The 22,353-nt window shown below is 49.4% G+C and overlaps 1 protein-coding gene across 6 annotated transcripts in view; it reads left to right on the forward strand.

The window, feature by feature from the left end:
- FAM193A (family with sequence similarity 193 member A) overlaps positions 1-22,353 on the forward strand; it is a 177,862-nt gene that overhangs the window by 137,589 nt on the left and 17,920 nt on the right. For all 6 annotated transcript variants that reach the window (XM_082609591.1, XM_082609592.1, XM_082609593.1 and 3 more), the window contains 6 exons: positions 9,767-9,965; positions 10,932-11,204; positions 12,733-13,006; positions 13,594-13,777; positions 14,819-15,049; positions 17,755-18,607. In XM_082609591.1, coding sequence (XP_082465717.1) covers positions 9,767-9,965; positions 10,932-11,204; positions 12,733-13,006; positions 13,594-13,777; positions 14,819-15,049; positions 17,755-18,607 — 2,014 coding nt within the window. The remainder of the gene's footprint in view (positions 1-9,766; positions 9,966-10,931; positions 11,205-12,732; positions 13,007-13,593; positions 13,778-14,818; positions 15,050-17,754; positions 18,608-22,353) is intronic.

Consider the following 22,353-nt stretch of genomic DNA (forward strand, 5'->3'; position numbering starts at 1 on the left):
ATTTTTTGGTCACTTATTCTGCCTCGTGTTATTGGTTCTAGTCAGTCAAAAGTAGAATTTTCCCCAAACTCTACTGATAACGTTGCTTAAAGCAGTGATTCTCCACTGGGAGAGAAAGGGAGGACGTGGCCTGCAAGGGGCTTTCTCAGGAAGGCCACACGTTGCCATAGCTGGGGAGGGGCACAGGCGAGAGATTATAAGCACTGTTTTTTTTTTTGCGGTACGGGGGCCTCTCACTGCTGTGGCCTCTCCCGCTGCGGAGCACAGGCTCCGGACGCGCAGGCTCAGCGGCCATGGCTCACGGGCCCAGCCACTCCGCGGCATGTGGGATCTTCCCGGACCGGGGCACGAACCCGTGTCCCCTGCATCAGCAGACGGACTCTCAACCACTGCGCCACCAGGGAAGCCCATAAGCACTGTTTTATAACAGAGTGTAATCAGCTTGTCATGTTCTCTTACGATAAGTGCTTGGTGACCACTCACATTTATGCTTAAATTTTATTAGATTGAATTGCTCAGTTTGAACACTTAATGATAGCTTTGTTAATCGGGTGATTTTAAGTAGCATTATTCAGCTATGTATTCAAGACCAGGCTATTCTCATGGTCTCCCTGATCCACAGCCCTTGCCCTCTGGGTGAACGTATGAGTTCGGGAAGCTATTGGCCCCCTGTTCTTCCCTGCATAGAGCTCCAGTTTCTAGTCCCTAGGGAACTACCCAGAGAAAAGAGTATAGAATGGTCGGTCTCTCATACTTTCTTGCTGGTGGAAGCTGTTCAAGAATTAATTCCTAAAAATCTTCAAGTAAAGTAGTGAAATTGATTATTCCCAAAGGCTATTGGGACCTCTAGTTAAAACTGATTTTTTCCCCCTGAATTTTGGCCTTTTCTCAGGACGTTATAAGTAGTCTATAGAAGGGTAAAGGGGAAGGAGAACATTTCGGGGGGAGCATCATCTATATTGAAATCTATTTATTTGATACCCATTAAACTGTAATCCAGTAGATAGATGTGAAAGATTCGTGGCTGGAAAGACAAATATGGAGGACAAGCTGTTAAGCTGTATTTTATCCACTTTAGTATTAAGGTCAAGATTATTCAAATACATTTAAAATACACTAGTTGGATGCCATTTTTATTTGGAAAAATGAGATGCATTTGACAGAAAACTTCATTTGTACCTGGTATAAAAATGTTTGCTTTTCTAAGCAATCTTACGTTGTCACTTAACCAGGTTTTGCAAAGTTGGTTTGTGTTATTGGAGTTAGTTTGACTTACTTGAGTACTGTGGCTGCGTCTGTACCTAAATACATCGTTTGTTCCCAGCCCCGTAGGAGACGGTAGAGAAGAAATGCGCTGTATTAAAAGGACACAGACTCATCCTCAGCTCCGTCAGAGCAGGTTTCTCAGAGAGGCCAGCACCGTTCAGTGTGATGGTCCACGCACAGCTGGGAGGAGGGAGGTGGTGCTGAGTGTGGCGGGCAGCCATCCCCATTGAGGGTCTTCTGACCTGCTGGTGTTTCTGTGTTGTCAGGGCCTTTAGAAATTTCTGCTCTGGTTAAATGACAGCTGTCGCCTTGAAGACTTTATGTCACTGTAGTTGTAATTCTTCTAATTCATACTTTTGCCATCAGGGGCAGATATATTTAGGACCTAAAATGCTTGGAATGAGTGCTGTTAAAATTTTATTTTCTTGAAATTAGAAAAACTTGAAGACTATTTCTGTTTTCAGATGTCTTCATACCAATGATACATTTCATTTGTGTGTTCAGATGTGTTATTTGAAAGTTAAAAGTAGTTGCAGGAGGTAAATATAGTGATGAAATACTAGAGAAAAAATTAAAACTGTAAGTGATAGGGGATTTAATTTCCAAATATTTGGGAATTCTCTGGCTATCTTTCTGTTACTGATTTCTACTTTAATTACATTCTGGTCTGAGAGCATACACTGTATTTCTGTTCTTCTGAATTTGTTAAAGTGTGCTTTGTGGCCCAGAATGTGGTCTCTCTTGGTGAATGCTCCATGTTCCTTCAGAGGAATGCGTAATCTGCTGTTTTTGGATGAAGTAGCAGTTGATTGATGGTGCTGTTGAGTTCAGGGGTGTCCTTACTGATCCCTCCCTGATGGATCTCCCCGTTTCTGATGGGGGAAGGTTGAGGTCTGCAACTATAATAGTGGATCCACCTGTTTCTCCTGGCAGCTCTGTCAGGCTTTGCCTCATGTAGTTTGATGCTCTTTTGTTAGGTGCTTACATGTTTAGGATTGTTATATGTTCTTGGAGAGTTGACCCTTTATTATTAAGTAATGGCCCTCTTTATCCCTGATAACTTTCCTTGCTCTGCAGTCAGCTCCGTCTGCAGTTAGTATAGCTCCACCAGCTTTCGATTAGTGTTCCATGGTGTATCTCTCCCCACCCACCACTTACAGTAGGTTTCTTGTAGACAGGTATCCTTGGATCTTGGGTTTTTTGGGAGGAGGGAAGGTTCTTATTGTTTAATATACTCTGATAATCTCTGTATTTTCATTGGTGTATTTAGACCGTTCACTTTTGAAGTGATTCTTTTATGTGTTTGGATTAATAACCATGTTTGTAACTGTTTTCTGTTTGTTATCAGAGGCTTCTTTTTCTGCCTTCTCCACTTTTTTTTTTTTTTTTTTCTTTTTGTGGTACATGGGCCTCTCACTGTTGTGGCCTCTCCCATTGCAGAACACAGGCTCCAGATGCACAGATTCAGCGGCCATGGCTCACGGGCCCAGCCGCTCCACGGCATGTGGCATCTTCCTGGACCGGGGCACGAACCCATGTCCCCTGCATTAGCAGGCGGACTCTCAACCACTGCACCACCAGGGAAGCCCTGGCTTCTCTACTTTTAATTGAGCATTTTCTGATTCCATTTTATGTCTTCTCTTAGTATATTAATTATGCCTTTTTTTCAATTTTAGCAGTTGTATTAGAACATATATTTTAACTAATCTAAGTCCCTGTTCAGATACCACTATTGTGCTTTATATGTAACATAGGTACTTTTTAACAGATTATTCCCAATTCCTCCCTCCCATCCCTTGTGCCATTGCTGTCATTATTTTCATTTATCCATATATTAATCACCTAGTACACTGTTATTATTACTTCAAGCAAAGTTATTTCTTAGATCAATTAATAATAAGAAAAATAAGACATTTTATTTTACTTGTATTTATTCCTTCTCCATTGCTCTCCCTTTCTTTATGTAGATCCAAATTTCTGACCTATATTATTTTCCTTCTGCCTGAAGAGAATCTTTTAACATTTCTCGCAGGGCAGGTCTGCTGGAGATGAGTTCCCTCAGTTTTTGTTTGTCTGAGGAAGTCATTATTTCTCCTTCACTTTTTTTTTCTTTTTTTTGTTTGCGGTACGCGGGCCTCTCACCACTGCGGCCTCTCCCGTTGCGGAGCACAGGCTCCGGACGCGCAGGCTCAGCAGCCATGGCTCACGGACTCAGCCGCTCCGCGGCATGTGGGATCTTCCCAGACCGGGGCACAAACCCATGTCCCCTGCATCGGCAGGTGGACTTTCAACCACTGTGCCACCAGGGAAGCCCTCTCCTTCAGTTTTGAAGGATAATTTCACTGGATACAGAATTTTAGGTTGGTGGGGTTTTTTTTCCCTTGAACACTTAAAACACAGTTAAACTCCACTCTTCTTGCTTGCATGGTTTTAAATGAGATGTCCTCTGTGATTGCGTTCCTCATTCTGTATGTGCAGGGGTTTCTCCCCCTGCCCAACCCCACCCCCTTAGACTGCTTTCAAGATTTTCTCGTTGTCTTTGGTTTTCTGCAGTTTGAATATGATATGCCTGGGTGTGGATTTTGCAGGTATCTATTCTGTTTGGTGTCCTCCGCGCTTCCTGGGTCTGTGGTTTGGTGTCTGTTGTGAGTGTGGGATGTTCTTGGCTGTTACTCCCTCAGATGTCCCTCCTGCCTGTTCCACCTCTCCTTCCAGACTCCAGGCACCATATTGAAATGTCTTCTGAAATTGCACAGCTCTTGGACATTTTGTTCTATTTTTTTGGTCATTGTTGGTGGTGGTTTTTGGGGGGTTTTGTTTGTTTGTTTAAATTCTTGTTTCTCTTTGCATTTCAGTTTGAAAAGTTTCTCCTGACCTATCTTGAAGCTCATTGATTCTTTTCTTGGCTGTGTCCAGTCTACCGATTCTTAGTTTCTCTTACAGTGTTTTTTATTTCTAGCATTTCTTTTTGATTCTTTCTTAGAATCTCTCTGCCCATAGTACCCATTTGTTCATGCATGTTGTATACCTTTCCCATCAGAACCCTCAGCGTATGAGTAATTTTAAATTCCCTGTCTGATGCTTCTCAGCCATTTTATCTTGTTTGTATTCCCTCTTACCTGCTCTGCTGTCTCTCCCTGGACCTCTGGTTAGACCTTCTCATCCTGCACGTCATACCTGATGGTCTCTCCATACCTGAAATGCGTCTCCTTGTCTCTTGGTCTGTTCTGAGAACTTTTCTTGGATCAGTCTTCCAGTTAAGTGGTTCTCTATAATTGGGTCTAACCTGCCTCTTAAGTTTGAGTTTTTAATCCCACCTGTACTTCTTATTTCTAAGCTTTAATTTACTTAGTTTTCAAATATGTTAGAAACTTTTTATATTCTCTTGTTCCTTGATCACTTTTTCTTTCATCTTTCCTCTCTTTAAGCATTTTACACATAGTTATTCTGTGTTTGAATGAAACCTTGAGGATCTAAATCTGTTTTTATCATGAGATCATGTTTTGTTCAGCAGGTGCTGAATGGGGGATGCTTCCTCAAGAGGGTTCACATTTGCTGGTGCAAAGGTGCCAGCAGGGAGCTGACCCCCTGGGACCCTCCAGCTCCCCTTGTCTCCAGCTCTCCTTCCTCCCTTGGGACCACAGACCCATCCCCTCCTCATGGTGACGATGACGCACACGTCCCCAGGGCAGCCATCCCTTCCCGCACCTCCACTGCGTCCTGTTTTTCTTGCCATGTTCTTGTTGGTTCTTTGTGGACCATTTCCCTTGCTTTCTCCATAGCTCAGCCCTTTGTTACAAAAGTGTTTGGTGCCGTTTATCTGGGACGTCGAGTGAAGTGGCCCCCCTCACTGGACCAGGCCCGGGTGCCCTTTATCTGAGACGTCGAGTGAAGTGGCCCCCCTCACTGGAACACGCCCACCCGGGGAGGGAGAACTTGCGGCCTTGGAGACGAGTGCATGGGCCACACCTTTTGCTCCCCAACAGAGCAGGCTCCCCTGCTGCGCGTGGCCCGGGAGCAGTGCTCGAGGCTTCCAGCTTTAAGTCCTATGTCTTCTCCATCTGGAGAATGTGTTTTGAAGCAATTGCCCCATTAGGGAGGGCCTGGAGCTGAAGGTGGACACATGTCTTGAAGTCTCCACGGGAGCATAAGGGTTATTTGGAAACGGTCAGTGAGTTCAGTGCATTGAGCGGAGCCTGGTGGCGTGACTCCCACAGGGCTGTGGGCCTGTGAACCTGTCACCCCCTCGCCGGGTTACTTGTGTACAACCACTGCAGAAGTGTCTCATAAAGTTAAACGTGGTACAAGTGTAAGTTCAGTTGGAATTCGAGGGAGAAAAATGCTGTGTGGAAAATAGGGACATAAATAGATTGCCATCTGGGGGTCATGTTGTGACCTGTGATCTGCGTTTTATTTCAGAGGCAGAGTTCAGTTCTTCTGAGCCTAAGAAACAGCGAAACAGAGGTGGGGCTCTTGCCTCTTCTCCTCTGGCAGGAGTATTGAAGAGCCTCTGAGAAGAAGTGCAGAGTAGAGGGGTCGTCACTCTTTTGTTCGCTGAGATATTAGTGGACCCTTTTGTTTGCATGCTGGGTGTCAGCGGCCTCTCCCACCCGTGCTCAGTGGCTCAGCCTTGTGCTCTCTCGGCTCCGTGCTCATGGCATCTGGGATGACATCTGGGTGTGAGACGGGCTGGGTCTTAGGTTCCTACATAAATGCAGAGGCGTGCGTGGTGAGGGCATCAGTTAGTGTGTGTGTCGGAGCTTCCACTGAAAGCAAAATTTTGCTTTCCCGTGAGTCAGTTTTGTCTCAAAGAGGAGAGCAATTGAGAACTTCTGTTAATTGAAGCCATGTGGATTTATATAAAGATTGAAAGCAGTGTTCCAATTTAATAGTGTTATCCACATGTTGAGAGGCTTATTTTGTGCTTAAATCATTAGTGTTTTTATGGAGGTGTGGCCCCAGAATGGTCTGGGTGACAGGTGCCTATTTTTTCCCTGAAGGAAACCCATAGCTATGGAAGTTAGTAGGCGTCTTGTGCAGAAGCATTTGTACAAATACAGCTTGCTTGTTACGGACCCCTGCTCCCTTTGTTCTCTTTGGCTGGGCCTCCTGTTTTGAGTAGATGGGCTTCTGAAGAAGTATGTGAATCAGATGTATAGAATCGCTAACTTATGTCTCCAACATAACAGTTCCATGGCTACATCCCCTTATTCTGCCAAGTTAAATTCTGCCCAACATTTATTGAACATCCAGTATGTGCCAGGCCCTGTGCTACATGCTAGAAAGATAAAAACCGGTTAGTTCCAGTCCTTGTTTTCAGAGACCTCGCAGTCTAAAGAGAAGACAAAAACATAGTCAAATTTGAAAACTCAAAATACTATGATGTACCTTAATGGGAATTGTAGATGCGGAGTAGGAAAGTAACACTGAAGAAGGAGAACTCCCTGAGCCTGTGGGGTGGGTTTGCAGAGAGGTGATGCTCAGGTATCAAGAGTCCTGAAGGGTGAGCAAAAGCTCTCTGGAAAGACGCAGGCGGTGGCTACCGGCGGTCAGCCAGGCTTTCTCCAGGAGGAAGGAGCCAGCAGTGCTTGGCCGTGCCCAGAGGGTCTCCGAAGTTCTTGAGTAGCTTCCGAGCCCTCAACGTGCTTCTGCTGTTCCGAGCTGCTTCTCAGAGCTGACGTGGTGAGCAAGCGGCTGCTTCCCACCTGTCAGGTATGTCTGCCCTTAGCAGAAGGTCTTCAAGACTAAGAAACCTTCTTCCATTTGATCGTTAGTTTTCATCCGTCCCTTCTCAGCAAAGCAGCTCTTAGTTTGTCACTTCTTTGTGGAAACTGACATCTGCTGAAATACAGGTTTCTTGTCCTTGCCCTTGCCCCTGGGGCTACTCCACCAGAACAGCTGGTCCAGGCTTCTGCTTTGGTCCTGGGCGTCCAGTCTAGCCCTGTTTCTTCCCACTTTCAAATCCTGAATCCGCTCCAGCCTCACCCTCCACCTTCGTCTCTCTGAGCCCGTTCAGGGTCAGCGGGTGTGCTAAGCTGCTCAGCGGCCCGAGATGAGGGAGGGAAGTGGGGGCGGGGGTGGGGTTGGGGGCTGGCTCGTGTCTAGGGAGACCCACCTTAGCACTCGGGAAATGCCTCCTTTGGGCCCGGCCATACGCTAAACCCTTGACATGCACTGTCTGGTTTAATTCTTACCGCGTCCCCTGGAGGTAGGTATTTCCAAATTACAGATGAGAAAACTAAAGCACAAAAAGATTGAGTAATTTGCCTGAGGTCACACAGCTAGTAAAGGGCGAGCTGGCCCTGAACCCCTCAGACTGGGCAGCCCGGAACGTCCAGCTCCGTCATTGGCCACGCCTCCCAGGGGTGGGGCCAGAGACAGCAGCTCTGACCTGAGCTCAGTCTCAGCTCAGACGTTGCCGGCCTGGAGCTGTCGAACCCTCCCCTTCCTCCCCACCTGCCCCGCCAGCGCTCCAGCCCTCCCCGGCCCCTTACTAACTGCTCTCCGCATCATCCTTGCCCCTCTGGCTCCTTCACCAGGTTGCCACAGATCCATGTTTCTAATCAGCTGACCAGACCGTCTCACCCTGCTGCATAGAAACCTCTGTGGCTCCCCAGCCCCTTCAGGACGGAAGTCACACGGAGTTGTCTCTGCTGTGGCCCCTGCAGCCCGTCAGGTTGTGGCAGACTTGTCCCTGGACATTGGCCATCCCCGTGCTCTGACCCTTCCCTTCGACCCTCTGCCCAGCCAGGCCCTCAGCGTTCTGCCAGACCATCACCACCTCTGGGAATCATCCCCAAACCCTCCCACGTGAGCTCACAGCACTCACTGCTCATTCCTGTGTCCTCAGGGACGTTCCCAGCGCAGACCTGTAGCTCCTCTGGGTGGGCCTGGGCACACACCTGCAGAGGGAAGGCCGTGTGCTGCATCCGTGAGATGCTGGGCCAGGATCCAGGCGGCCCCGTCCCCTTGCAGCTTATGTAATTTGAGGCAAGGCAGACATTAAACCAATAGGTTAAAGATAAGTCTTGAATTATGACTGTGGTAAGTGCTGAGAGGGAAAATTAATGGACTTTAGTGTGTTTGATGGGAAGGCCCACTGTGGTCTGGGTGCTGGGTGGTGAGAGCAAAGGCAGTGCTGGCTTCTCCGAGGACATGACATCTAGGCTCTGGCCAGTAGGATAAATGTAAGTTAGCAAGGTCTGAGCTGAGATTAGGACCTCCTAGAAAGTGGACACAGTGTGAGCCAAGTTGTGGGTCAAGAAGTAGCTTGGAGTTTGAGGACCAAGGAAAGACCCGTGTGTCCAGGGGCTTTGTGAGCAGGAAGGACGGGGGAGGCCGGCCACGTTCAGGACTTTGGGTTTTACGTCAGAGCAGTGGGAGACCAGTGGCACAGCCGAAGTGTGGGAGTGACGCCCTCCTACTCGCATTCCATGAGCCCACTCTGTCTGCGGTGGGGAAGACTGTTGGGGGTATGGGGGGCGGGGGCAGGGGGCTGTGAGACGGGGGCCAAGGGGAGGGAGGGCCCAGGACGTGTGCAGGGAGCAGCTGACGGCCAGTCACCCCATAAATGTGTGGACCCAGCGCCCTCCCTTGGCACCTTAAGACAAGGGTCTTCCCCTCCCCGCCCCGGGGAGGGTGGGTTTAGAGCTCAATGTAGAATCCATCTTTTCTTCACACTTACACTGCACTTTGTCCAAGTGTGAGGGAACAGTGTAAGAGCTGACCATTTTTATGAGTGATTCCAAAGTTGACTTTGCAGCGAGCAGGGGCTACTCTTCCTTGCGGTGTGCAGTGATTTTTAAAATGTCAGATGAGAATAAGCCACAGGAACAGGTCTCATGCAAATGGACCTTGTTTAAAATGAGACTGGGGGCTTCCCTGGTAGCACAGTGGTTAAGAATCTGCCTGCCAATGCAGGGGACACGGGTTCCATTCCTGGCCTGGGAAGATCCCACATGCCGTGGAGCAACTAAGCCCATGCGCCACAACTACTGAGCCCGCTCTAGAGCCCGCGAGCCATAACTACTGAAGCCTGCGCGCCTAGAGCCCGTGCTCCACAACAAGAGAAGCCACCGCAATGAGAAGCCCGCGCACCGCAACGAAGAGTAGCCCCTGCTCGCCGCAACTAGAGAAAGCCCGCGCGCAGCAAGGAAGACCCAAGACAGCCAAAAATAAAAACAAATAAATAAATAAATTTATTTTAAAAAATAAAATATGTGACTAGGGAGGAATGTTAGAAGTCACTGAGTTGTCTAAAGTTTGTCTGATATATTCCTTGAGCATCAGTTGCTTTTAAAATCTACATCTGGTTCAAATTTGCCCCGTCACGTACAGCCTCATAAATAAGTAAGCCTCCGCGAGATGTGCTCCCCAGGACACCTGTTCACGGCAGGCGTATCCCACAAGGTTTCAGTAATGACTTGTCTGTTTGTAGTTTAACTACTTAGGTAAATAGAATATTAATTTTGATATATGATTAGAACATTTTTTTTTGTAGGCTTTACCGCCAGCACCTGTTCAGAATCACACAAATAAACATCAGGTATTCAATGCATCTCTTCAAGACCATATTTATCCGAGCTGTTTTGGGAATACTCCAGAGTGGAATAGTTCTAAATTTATAAGTCTTTGGGGATCAGAAGTGATGAATGATAAGAACTGGAATCCTGGCACTTTCTTGCCAGATACAATTTCTGGTAAGGAACTCATTAAAACTTTCTTAAAGTTTAAAATGATCTGTGCTGAGTGGATTGCCCTCTCTGTTGCTGCAGTTCCCCAGTAGGGGCCTGGGCTGCTGCTTCCCCTCACCTCCACCTCTGGCAGGAGGCCCCTTGGCCCCTTCAGGCTGCTCCAGCCACCCATGCCTGCCGCCAGGAGCAGAGCAAGGCTCTGGGCTTGGTGGCCCGTTGCCGGCACAGGAGCCAGACGGGCCTCGGACACTGGGTCTTTCCCGCCCCAGGGCTGCTGAGCGTCTTGGCTCCAGGGTGCAGTGTTGGGCCTTTGGTTCTCGAGCATTGGTTACCAGCAGACCTCGACCCAGTGCAGCAGGGTGGTGTGGCTTGAATGCTATGACTTACGTTCCTTTTCTCTCTTTCTGCACTGACCCTACATGGGACCTGTCCCCTCTAACAAGCACCTTCCTCCTTGCGGCCTCAACTGCTGAGGTGCAGCTGTTTCTTCAGTGGCAGGGCAGGGCATGCCTTAAGAGGGGTTGGTACCTCTACCTCATCTCTGTCTTCACGTGGTCAGAGCCCCTGGTGGTCCCACACCCCCGCCCCTGCATGTGCTCAGAAGAGCAAGCTAGACTTGACATCTGGTCTGTGCGTAGAAAGGGTTTCTAACTGTGTGACCTTGGGCAAGTTGCTTAGCCTCTCTGAGCCTCAGTTTCTTCATCTTCAGGATAGGAATGATAGTACTAAGCTCAGAAAGTAGTTTTAAGACATTAAATAACTTTTGGAAAGCACCTAGCACAGGAATTGGCACATAGTAGGTGCTCAATAAATTTTTCTTCTGAGATGAAAACTAGTTGACTAGTGTCATCCCATTGGAATCCTAACTTAGTAGCAGCCCCAGTGTTAACAGTTTAGTCAGCAGGTGTCCTTTAGGTTTTAGCTAAATGCTCTTTCTTTTAGAAGCCTTAATTTTCCCATTCTTCTCTGAAGGGAATGACATATTAGGGCCAACACTCTCAGAAACAAGACCTGAAGCTCTTCCACCTCCATCTAGCAATGAAACGCCTGCAGTTCCTGATAGTAAAGAGAAAAAAAACGCTGCGAAAAAGAAATGTTTGTACAATTTCCAAGATGCTTTTATGGAAGCAAACAAAGTTGTGATGGCCACGTCGTCAGCCACTTCCTCCGTGTCCTGCACGGCCACCACGGTGCAGTCAAGCAACAGCCAGTTCAGAGTGTCGTCCAAGAGACCGCCCTCCCTCGGTAAGGCCCACCAGCTCGCAGGGACCCTCGGGGTTGGCACTGTGTATTCGCTCCTTCTTCCTCAGCATCTCGGTAATTCCCTTTCACTCGGCCTGGCCAGAGATGTCAGTGTAATTAACACCTAAGAATGCTCATGCATGAAGAGCATGTCCTCTAGGACTCTGATGAGAATTTTACTGTCACACTGACACCCTCTAGGGCTTTGCCACACTGTGTCCTGCCTTTCCTCTCTGCGCTTCTTGTTCTGTGGTAGGAAGAGGTCGTTGCTTCCTGAACACGTGGAGGAATTTTTAGGCATCTGAAAGTAGAAGCCTCATGGAGAGTCAGCTGATGGGGCTGCTGACCAGCCCGAGATGCATCCCCTGCCGCCGTGCAGATCCCTGGTGTGGAGGTGGTGTTGCTGTCACAGTCTGACCTGAGCACAGCGAAGAGGGGGCTTGAAAGCAAGGGGGCAGTCAGAGACCAGTGGCAAATGTCAAAGAGACACGGGAGCCGGATCAGAGAGGCCTCACTAGCCAAAGTTAGGACTGTTTGAGCATCGGAAAGAATAAGGAAACGGATTGTAGCATGCAGCTAAAGTCGAGAATCCTTCGGGACGCTCAAAAGAGGGAGTCAGGTGGGAAGCTGTCTGGGTGGAAGCTTTCTGCTGACTACGTATGCAAGACTGGTACAGATAGAAGGCCGCTCTGCAGCCAGCCGGTGACAGGGGCCCGGGTAAGCGTCCTCATGGGCGTCAGGACGTTGGATCTCAGTTTGGGGAATGCAGTATTTCCGGTGTCTGGGAGCAGCACTCACAGGTGACTGGCAGGTTGCAAAGGGAAGATAAGGTGCCGACTGCCCCCCTGCACACCTGATCAGATGTAGCCTCACCGACAGGAGCAAACACGTTAGGTGCTTCCTGTGCAATCAGATGGGAAGATCCAGCATAACATTTGCAGGATTCATGCGTAGAATATTTTCAGCTAAATCGGACGTGAGACTGTAAATCCAGAATTGTGGACAGCTGGCCTCAACTCAAAAAATGTCACTATTGTGGAAGGAAAGAAAGAAAGTTTAAAAGATGCTGGGTTGGGGGAAAACCTGCAAAGGACTGTGGGAGAGGCCATAAGTCTGGATGGGGTTGTACATGAGATGAGAATGTCACCTTGAGGTTAATTGTCTGTAGTTGGCGCTGGTGTCGAGGTTTACGGCAAAGCGTGCATGTTCTCAGGAGTCCAGGCTGGAATGTTTAGGAGTGAGTGCAGCTTGCTTCCACATGTTAAGCCACCAGTAAAGTGTGTGTGTGTGTGTGTGTGTGTGTGTGTGAGAGAGAGAGAGAGACAGGAAGTAAATATAACAAAATAGTAAATAGTCTTGAATCTAGGTGAAGGGTGTATGGGTATTCTTTGTACTATTCCTTCAAGTTTTCTATAGATTTGAACATTTTCAGACCAAAAGTTGGTTTAAAAAAAAAAAGTTTAACCTAGAGAAGGCTGAACGTCTGCCTGACCTTGGCCAGCGGCAGTGACTCTGGCATCTCTGAACGCAGGTGACGTCTTTCACGGCATCAACAAGGAGGATCACAGGCATGGGGTGCCGGCGGCCCCGAGAAACAGCCCCACAGGTCTGGTGCCGCTTCCCGCCCTCCCTCCCGCCGCCCTCTCTCCAGCCTCTGCGCCTCACCTTGCCAGTCTGGCAGCCCCGTCCTTCCCCAAAACGGCCGCCACCTCTCCCGGGTTTGCGGATTCACGCAAGAGCTTCTGTCCTGCTCCCGTGGCCCCCACCACAGACGGCTCCGTCAGCGCGCCTCCCAGTGTCTGCAGGTGAGCCCGGGCCGGCGGGGGAGGCCGGCGCGCTTCAGAATGGGTGCCGTGCGACCTAACCCTGCAGGACCGCCCGAGACACTCCGGCGCCTGGGGCCTCACAGCTCACCAGCCAGGATGGCAGTGGGGAGGGGCGGGCTCCGGTCTCGGCCAGTTCCGCAGAGCACAGGGCCACTGTGGGTCTGTGCACAGGCTGCCGGCAGCGGCAGGGGGCCCGTGGGTGTTTTGAAGTCGCGTTTGTTACACACTGAGCAAAGAACAATGCAATGGACGCTCAACAGCTTTCTTTAAAAAGTCAGTGTTCGTTACCTTTGAACTTGCCGCCACTCCCCCGCCCTGACATCCCCCAGGATGAAATGGTGGTGGGAGGGACAGTGGAGAGGCTGTGTGTGTGCACCTGAGAAGCCCCTCTGGGTGTGCCCTCTGGCCTGCGTCTGTCCTGCTTGCTCAGCCCCTGGGTCGTGCAGGCCCCGCGCCTCGTTGGCAAGGGCAGGCTGGTAGGAAAGAACCGCCTTGGCCACCGCCTGCCATGCTCACACCCCTTGAGGGGCAGGCTGCTTGCTGATGGGCCCTGTGCGGTTTTGCAGCGACCCCGACTGTGAAGGGCATCGCTGCGAGAACGGCGTCTATGACCCGCAGCAGGACGACGGGGACGAGACTGCGGACGAGGACAGCTGCTCCGAGCACAGCTCCAGCACCTCCACCTCCACCAACCAGAAGGAGGGCAAGTACTGTGACTGCTGCTACTGTGAGTTCTTCGGGCATGGCGGGGTAAGTGCCTGGGCCTCTCCTCTGCTGGAGGGCCTCCTCAGGGGAGGGGCAGGTGCCGGAGAGCGCACTTAAGTGCGTAAAATTAGTGTTTCACCATGGATGTTTGTAAATTGCATGTTTAAATTAGAATTGTAAAATGTGCAAACTCCTTTGCAAGAATAATGTACCTGGTTGAATTCAGGGTATGGTTACACTGTGTGTAAAGCATTTGCGAGCATAATTAAAATCAAGATACGGTCTAAAACGGTGGTTCCACTTCTAGGTTGTAGTTGTCGTAAAGAAATAATAACACGTATTTGCCCAAAGTTAGTTTTGAGTATTTCATCTCTGCATTTTTGCGTCTGATTAGATAGGACCTACTGACTACCCAGGCGTGGGAATTGTTGAGTCCACACAATGGACAGCCTGTACAGGCAGATTCCTCTTGCTCGACTGCACAGTCCATTGAGACACATCCATACTGTGTGGTGTCCCAGGACAGTCATTTCATCCGTACAAGCAGGTGTCAGCCATGGTGTCTGGGGTGGGTGGTGGGAAGAGCAGGGGCCGGGAGCTGTTCTTTTTCTGCTTTAGTCTCTCCGCATTTCCTCAACTCATGCAGGTGTTTTCAGTAGTCAGTGAGAAGTCTTTTCGGCTCTGAAAAGGAAACCTGCGAGGGGATGGAAAAATACTATAGACACATCTATTGACGTGAGAAGATAATCACACCATATTACATAAAAAGTAGATCAATTACAGCATGTATAATAGTTTCTTTTTTAGTTTAAAAATAACCATTTGTGTACATAGTTGTACATCCTCTGGCAGATTTTTTTGTGACTATGTAAAGCTTGACAGGTCAGTGCCAAAATACTACCTTCGGGTAATTGGTGATGAAAGGTTTTTCTTTTTCTCGCCATTTGTTTCTTTTATTTAGTTACTTTTCCTGATGAACATGTGTTACTTGAGCAATAAAAATTTCACTTTTAATGCTATGGTCTGAAATTTGGTATATTCAAAATCATTAAAACTTGCATTTCGTCATGTTTTCGTTTGTCTTAGCCTCCCGCTGCGCCAACAAGTAGAAATTATGCAGAAATGAGGGAAAAGCTTCGTTTACGGCTGACCAAGAGGAAAGAAGAGCAACCTAAGAAAACGGATCAGCTCTCAGAAAGGGAGAGTGTGGTTGACCATCGAAGGGTGGAAGACTTGCTCCAGTTTATAAACAGCTCGGAGACCAAACCAGTGAGCAGCACCCGGGCCGCCAAGCGTGCACGGCATAAGCAGAGAAAGGTAAACAGAAGGTCTGCACCAGGCGGCCTCCCAGGGGGGCCTCTGAGGTTGGGGCTGGGCAACAGGCTCCTAGTGTTGCTTCAAGAGCCCCTGACCGCCCCTGCCAGCCTGAACTGGACGCTGCTTCAAGACCCATGTTGTATTTTCAGGCCATGGAGCCCCCTCCTGTGCCAGGGGTTTGTTAATGGCTCTAAAACAGGCCTCCGGTTCTTGTGCTGGCCAGCGTCAGGGTGGCAGCAGCCCCTCCGCCTCTTGTCTGTCAAAGGAACTTCTTTCCCAGGAAAGCAGAGGAAGCAGCCCTGGCTGTCGAGGGCAGGGCGCTGTGGGCTTCCGGAGACTAGGGCTGAAGAAGCGCCTTTGACCCAAGGCTGGTACAGGGCCCCGAGCGGCCCCACTGGCAGAGGAAGATCAGGCGGTACCACTCCAAGGAGGGCCTGCACGTGGCAGTGAGGTCGAGAGTAAGGCGGCCACCTCACCATTAGGGCGGGGGCTGCCATAAAAGCAAGTAGCTGCCGAGACTGGCGAGGCTGGCCCAGTGGTGAGCTGCAGCCGGACCTGAGCGCGGTCTCAACGCGTGAGCGTGATGCGCAGACTGTGCCGCTAGGCGAGAAATTGTATCCGTTACTTCCTGCGATGTTGAAAGTGATGGGAACAGCATCTCCTCTAGGGTTTCCTCCCCGCCCCCGCCAGTTCTTTTGGAGGTTCTTCCCGGTTTCAGCCCCCTGAAGGCGTCAGGCTCCACGAGCCTGCCTCAGCAGGCAGGTGTGGGCTGTGCCCAGAGGGGACTCGTCAGGGCCACAGGGTTCTGACCGTAGGATGGGTTGCTTTGGAAGGGCGTGAGGCCCCTGTGAAGGAGGAGACGTGCCCGCGGTGGACCCAGGGTCGGGCCACTTGTGTGGTGTTGCTTCCAACTTAGTTGCCATGACTCTTAAGGTAGCTGTGATTGAACTGAGTGGATTCACTGCCGCTGTTGTATCCACCCCCAGTCCCGAGATAGGTCTGGATTGGCCACAGGTCTAATTAGGGGGCTTGGAGGGAGCGGCCTGCCTCTGCTCCAGACCTGGTGTGGGGAGAAGGTGTGTCCTCCACACAGGGGTGTTTCAGCGCCCGGGGTCCCAGGTGGTCCGAGTCCCTGGGGACTCGCCACTGGGCTTCATTGGAAGCCTCTGGACTGGTTCAGGTGCTTTCAGGGCTGCCCCCACCTGGACTCCTATCCTCTGTCCTTGCAGGCGGCCTGGATCCAGACCATGCTGCAGGTGTATCCCAGGTCGTCCTCGGCACCCGCTCACACCCTTCGTGCTCTCTGCCGAGCACCTTGTTTGCAGAGGGACCCACAAAGCTGCCTTGTCTCTTGTTGGCCGGCCGGTTGTTGAAATGAAGGCAGCACACACCGGGGTTGGATTCACTGTAGATTCTGTCCCGTGGCAGGTCAGGCCTGCAGACTGGAGGACCTGGAGTGCCTGCAGGGGCCACTGCGGGAGACACTGCGGGAGTTTGTCTGTCAGGTGCTGCCTCCAGCAAAGCTTTCCTTTAACAGATGGAGCAAGAATTTTAAATAATCTTTACTTGAATTGTCAAGTTACATTTTTTTGAAACCTGTCATTGAATTTTTAACCTAATTTTATGTTTAAGTTATTTAGAAAAACAAGCAAGTTGTCTCTTAAAAATATTGCCTTCTGAAACATCATGAAAAATATTTAAATTCGGAAGGACCTTTACATTTTCCCATGCAAAATGTTTTTTTCAAAGATTCTTACGAGCATGAGCCTTACTGGAGCCCAGTGATGGAGGAGCTGTTCTCCTTACTCTTACTGGGTTTTTGTTTGTTTTCTGGGTTTTTGTTTGTTTTCTTTTATTTATTTATTTATTTATTTTTATTTTTTATGTATGTATGTATGTATTTAGCTAGCTAGCTAGCTAGCTGCCCTGGGTCTTAGTTGCGGCACGCAGGATCTGGTTCCCTGACCAGGGATCGAACTCCGGCCCCCTGCATTGGGAGCACAGAGTCTAAACCACTGGACCACCAGGGAAGTCCCTAGTTTGTTTTCTAATCAGAAGGAATCTTTTCCATTTATGCTCCTGGAATGTGCGTCACTAAAAAAATACAATCTTCGCTTGAGTTGAAAATTAATTTCCTGCCAGTTGGACAGCAGAAATAACCATTGTCTGTTTGCCACATCATGTTGAATATTTTAGGAAGTCATTTGCTCTATCACACTAGTGAAAATATATTGGGAATTTTACCTGCTAGGGTGGGAAAAAGAAATTTCGAGCTTTTCAGTACACATTTTCTTGAATGTTGCTTTGACCCACATGAACGCATCAGCAGCATTCCCCACCTGGAAAGGTTCTGGTGGCACCTCTGTGGCTGTGTAACTGCTGCCTTGCGATCAGTCTTGTTATTGTCCAGTTTATCCCCCGCCTGCCACGCACAGACGGGAGAGCCCACGCGGGGCAGGAGCACGGCAGCTTCTCTGTGCTTGTCCTCTGTGCTTGGGGCTGCGTCAGAGGCTATAAGGGATGTTTTGTTGACTACCGCCCCCTGCTCTGATGGAGGTGTGTTTTAAGCTTTTGACCTATCACAGCCCCTTTCAGGGTTTCTATTTTATCACACGATTCAGTTTTTATCTCACTTTTGTGTGCGTGTCTCACTTTTTAGAGCACTTACTGTTGTCCTAAGTTGCCTTTTCCTTTCACGTCGGCAGCTGGAGGAGAAGGCACGCCTTGAAGCGGAGGCCCGGGCCCGGGAGCACCTGCACCTCCGAGAGGAGGAGCGGCGGCGGGAGGCGGAGGAGGAGCGGCTCCAGGAGGAGCTTCGGCGGCTCCAGGGCCTCCAGACACTGAGAGCCGCGAAAAAGAAGAAGAAAGAGAGGCCAGGGAGGGCCTGTCCCAAGTTGGACATGCTTGCCAGGAGTCTGCAGGCGACCACAGAATCTGCACCCGGCTCTGACCGCGTCCACAACGGCTCGCTGGAGCCGACCGAAGACCCAGAAACCTCCTCTCGCTCCCCCTGCAGATACACGGACCACAGAGAGACAGGGCCGGGGCCGGGGCCGGGGGCCGACGCGGACACCCCCGACCCCGTGGCCGCCAGAGACTCCAAGCTCCTTCTGCCCAAGAGGGTCAACGGGAAGCAGCAGCAGCCGCTGTCCTTCCTCCTGGACATGATGCATCAGCACAAGGAGGGAAGCAGCAGACAGAAGCTGAAGCACACCAGTAATGCGGGCAGCGAGCCGGCGAGGAAGCCCTTGGAGCCCCCCAGAGCCTCCGAGGCCCAGCCCCGGCCCCGGCCCCAGGCTGAGGCAAAGGCCAGAGCGCTTGACCTCACGCCCCTGGCGGAGCACAGAAGGGAGGAGAGGAAAGTCAACAGCAACAACAACAACAGAAAGCAGCTGAACCACGTCCGGGAGGAGAAGCCCAGCCCGGGCCCCGCAGAGCCCGCCGCGCCCAGCGAGCACCCGCAGAGCGGCAAGCCGGTGCCAGCAGACTCTCCGCAGCCCAAGGGCAAGAGCAAGAAAAGCAAGAAGAAGAAGGGAGACAGAGGCAGCAGTTCAATCGGTAAATAAATACAGAGCAGAAAGGGGCGTGTGTCTAGCTGGGGCATCTTGGGACGAGGAGGGCGCTGGGTCGGGTGCCTCTCAGGGTCCATCCCTCCTGGAGGTGGATGCTGCCATCTGTGTCGTGGCTTCGTGCTTTGTGTGGCCTCTTCACCAGCCATGAGGGACACGTAGGAATTGTTGTTATATTTGGTTACCTTGAAATAATTTTAGACTTCCCCCAAACTGCAGGAAAGAGTACGAAGGATTCCCACATACTCCCGTCCAGCTCAGCATGTCACCACACTTGCTTTGTCCTGTCTCTCCCTCTTGGTTACTTTTCTGAACCAAATGAGAGTGCTTTCAGACATGGTGTCCTTTTACCCTGAAATACTGCTGTGTGTATTTCCTCAAAACGAGATTAGATACAGCAAGATACAGATGGGGGGGCACGATATAGTTGTTGATTTTAACAACTAAGCAAAACAAAATGGGTACAATCGGAAACAAAGGAAGCCGGCTGCATTTCCCAGGAGTCGCAGTGGCTGTACTAAATGTGCCGCACTAGGTCCTCTGTGGGGGAAGAGACCTACCAACCCTCAGGCTAGAGAAGGAACCCTGAACAGACACCGAGGGCAGGTGCGCCGGCTGGTCTCCCACCACGGTGGCAGCAGGCAATTCTGAAGCCACCCGTGTGTCCCCCCAGGACCGCAAGGAAGGAGACACGCTGTGGAACGTGGGGAGGGGGCTGCAGGGAACGCAGTGTAGTTGTTAAAATCAAGAAATTAACACTGACACAAGACTCTTATCTAGCTGTAGGCTTATTCATGTTTCTTCTGTTCATCCCTTTAATGTCCTAGGAAACAAAGTTGTTTTCTCCTGACACAGGATCCAACCCAGGGTCACGCGTCATATCTCTTTAATTTCCTTTAATGGGTCAGTTCCTCACTTTCTCACAACCTGACATCTCTAGAGAGTGTGACCCATCCATTTTTTAGAGTAAATGACTATCTAGAGTAATTTCAATTTGGTGCCATTCCTTCACAGCCAGGTTCAGATTACGCAGCTTTGGCGGCAGCGCCTTGGGGGTGACAGGTCTGTGTTGGTGGGTGCCCTGCAGTCAGGAGGCACACTGCCCGGTGGCGGTAACTCTCCTCCTGGGCCGTGGTGTGTGCGGTCGGCCCGTCTCTCCTCTGCCAGGCTGACACCTGACCTGTGCTAACCCGGAGTGTCTCATGGGGAGACATATCAGACATTATGCCATATCAGACATTCATCCACTACTTTTAGCATCCGTCGACGACAGTTATTGCCCAGGGGGATTATTACTGTGCTGTTTGCCTACATGATGGTGACTTTTCTGATGTTATTCCTTCTCCATTTCTTAGCGTTCTATAGGAAGAGCTCTCCTTCCCCATGTATTTTTTTCATTTACTTCATTATTTATATAAGGGCGGGTTAGTGGATTCTTTCTTTATGCTATAGGTTACAGTCCTTTACTAACACTGTTTATTTCGATGCCCCCAGATTCAGTCGGTGGGAGCCCCCTCTGCGTGGCCCCTGCACCCCGTTGTGCTTTGAGCCCTTCTATGCACAGTTAGATGTCCTGGCTCTGAGACCCAGACCTGGGTGCTGCTGGTGTGTGGTTGGCAGGGCCTAGGAGGGGGAGTGAGTGTGTGTACGCGGGCACATGTGCACTCGTGCCCCCCCACCAGCACCACATCTGTGTCTTTTGGTATCATCTCTGCAGTAAAAACCACCCGTTCACCCTGACAGCTGCAGTCCGGCTCCGGTGCCACTGCGTTCCCTGCAGCCCCCTTCCTGTGGTCCACAGCGTGTCTCCTTTCTTGCGGTCCTGGGGGGACACATGGGTGGCTTCAGAATTGCCTGCTCCCACCGCGGTGGGAGACCAGCCGGCGCACCTGCCCTCGGTGTCTGTTCAGGGTTCCTTCTCTAGCCTGAGGGTTGGTAGGTCTCTTCCCCCGGAGGACCTAGTGCGGCACATTTAGTACAGCCACGGGGACTCCTAGGAAGTGCAGCCGGCTTCCTTTGTTTCTGATTGTATCTATTTTGTTTTGTTTCCCGTCCTTAATCCTGATTTCTTTTTCCCTATTCCATTCCTACTTAGTTTCTTACTTGCTTTTATGTTTTTTACACAAAAGGTTGGCATATTAGAGATGCCTTTCCCCGTGGCTTTTTCCCCACATCCTGTATTCCGAAGGCCCTCTGCAGCTCTTCCTTGTGGTTTCAGGTGCTGAGTGGGCTCCGCTGGACACTGCCCCGCTCTCGGGGTTTGTAATGACACACAGCGGGGCGGACTGCAGGTGCTCTGTGTGGGTGTTTCTGTGGGAGTGCTGGGTCAGAGGTCAGTGCAGACAGGGCTTGTTGATGTGGCCTGGTCCTCTGAACTCTGCATTGCACTCCCACCCTGTCGAGCCCCTGTTTGGCCACAGCCTCACCAAGAGAGTGTGTTGTCAGGCTTTGTAACTTGAGCCCATCTGTTAGGCACACTTATTCCTGTAGTTTTCATATGCATTTTTCTCTAATTACAGTGAGGTCATATTTTTAAGGGCTGTTTCTATATCTCTTTTGTGAATTTTCTATTCATATCTTTTTCTCATTTTTTAATTGGGTTTTTGGTCTTTTCCTTCCATTTTTTAAGAGTTCTTTATGAATTGGGGATATTAGCCTTTTAACTGCATTACATGCTACAGATATTCCCTGAGGTCGTTAAGTTGTCTTTGACTATGTTTACAATGCTTTTTAGCCATGCACAAGTTTTCCTTTTTACTTTACATAGTCAGTTCACTGATTTTGTATTGCCTCTGGATTTTAAATAATTGTCAGAATTGTTTATACTAACACGAAGGTTAAGGAGGAATGTGCCCAAGTTTTTTTCTAGTATTAGCGTGGTTTCACTTTTTTCACTTAGCTCCCTGATACATTTATTTGGAGTTTATTCTTTTGTATCGTATGATGCATGAATCCAGCTTTATCTTTTACAAATAGTTAACCAGTTGTCCCAACACCAGTTATTAAAAAGCTCATCTTGCCCCAGTGACTCAGGATGCCACCGTGTGCTACACTGTGTGTCCTCAGGTCTGTTCTGGAATTTCTCTTCTTTTCCTCTGTGTTCATTCACACGCCATTATTGCATTGAGTTAGCTACTTTAGAAGTTCTGTACATTTTAATGACTTACAGGGCTCTTCTCTCCTCATAGCCTTTTTCAGTGTTTTCCTGGCTATTCTTTCATGTTTGTATTCCCATAAGAACTTTGATATCAGTGTGCCTAGCTCCCTTAAAAAAAAAAGAAAAAAACAACCTTGTTGATATCTTTATTGGTATTACATTAAATTTATAAGATAATTTAGGGAGAATTGGTGTCTATGATGTTGTTCGTCCTTCCCAAGAACAAGGGGAGTTTTTCCATTTGTTCAAGTCTACTTTATGTCTTTTAGGAATGTTTTAAATTTTCTCTTATAGGTTTTTCACATTTCTTTTTGAGCTTATTCCTAAGTATTTAATCTTCCTTGCTTTTAATTTTAACGGGGTGTTTTCTACAATCATACCTTCTAACTCTGTCCGTCCGGTGCAGTAGCCAGTCACATGTCACCCCTGAGCACCGAAGTGTGGAAGGTCCAAATTGAGGGGGTGAGTGTAAAAACATAACCAGATTTTGAAAACCTAGTATGAAAAAAAAGAATTTAAAATAACTCAGTATATATATATATATATATATTTTTTTTTTTTTGGGGGGGGGGTTGGTG

Source organism: Mesoplodon mirus (assembly GCF_964341445.2).
Source record: "Mesoplodon mirus genome assembly, chromosome: 2".
Taxonomy (NCBI): domain Eukaryota; kingdom Metazoa; phylum Chordata; class Mammalia; order Artiodactyla; family Ziphiidae; genus Mesoplodon; species Mesoplodon mirus.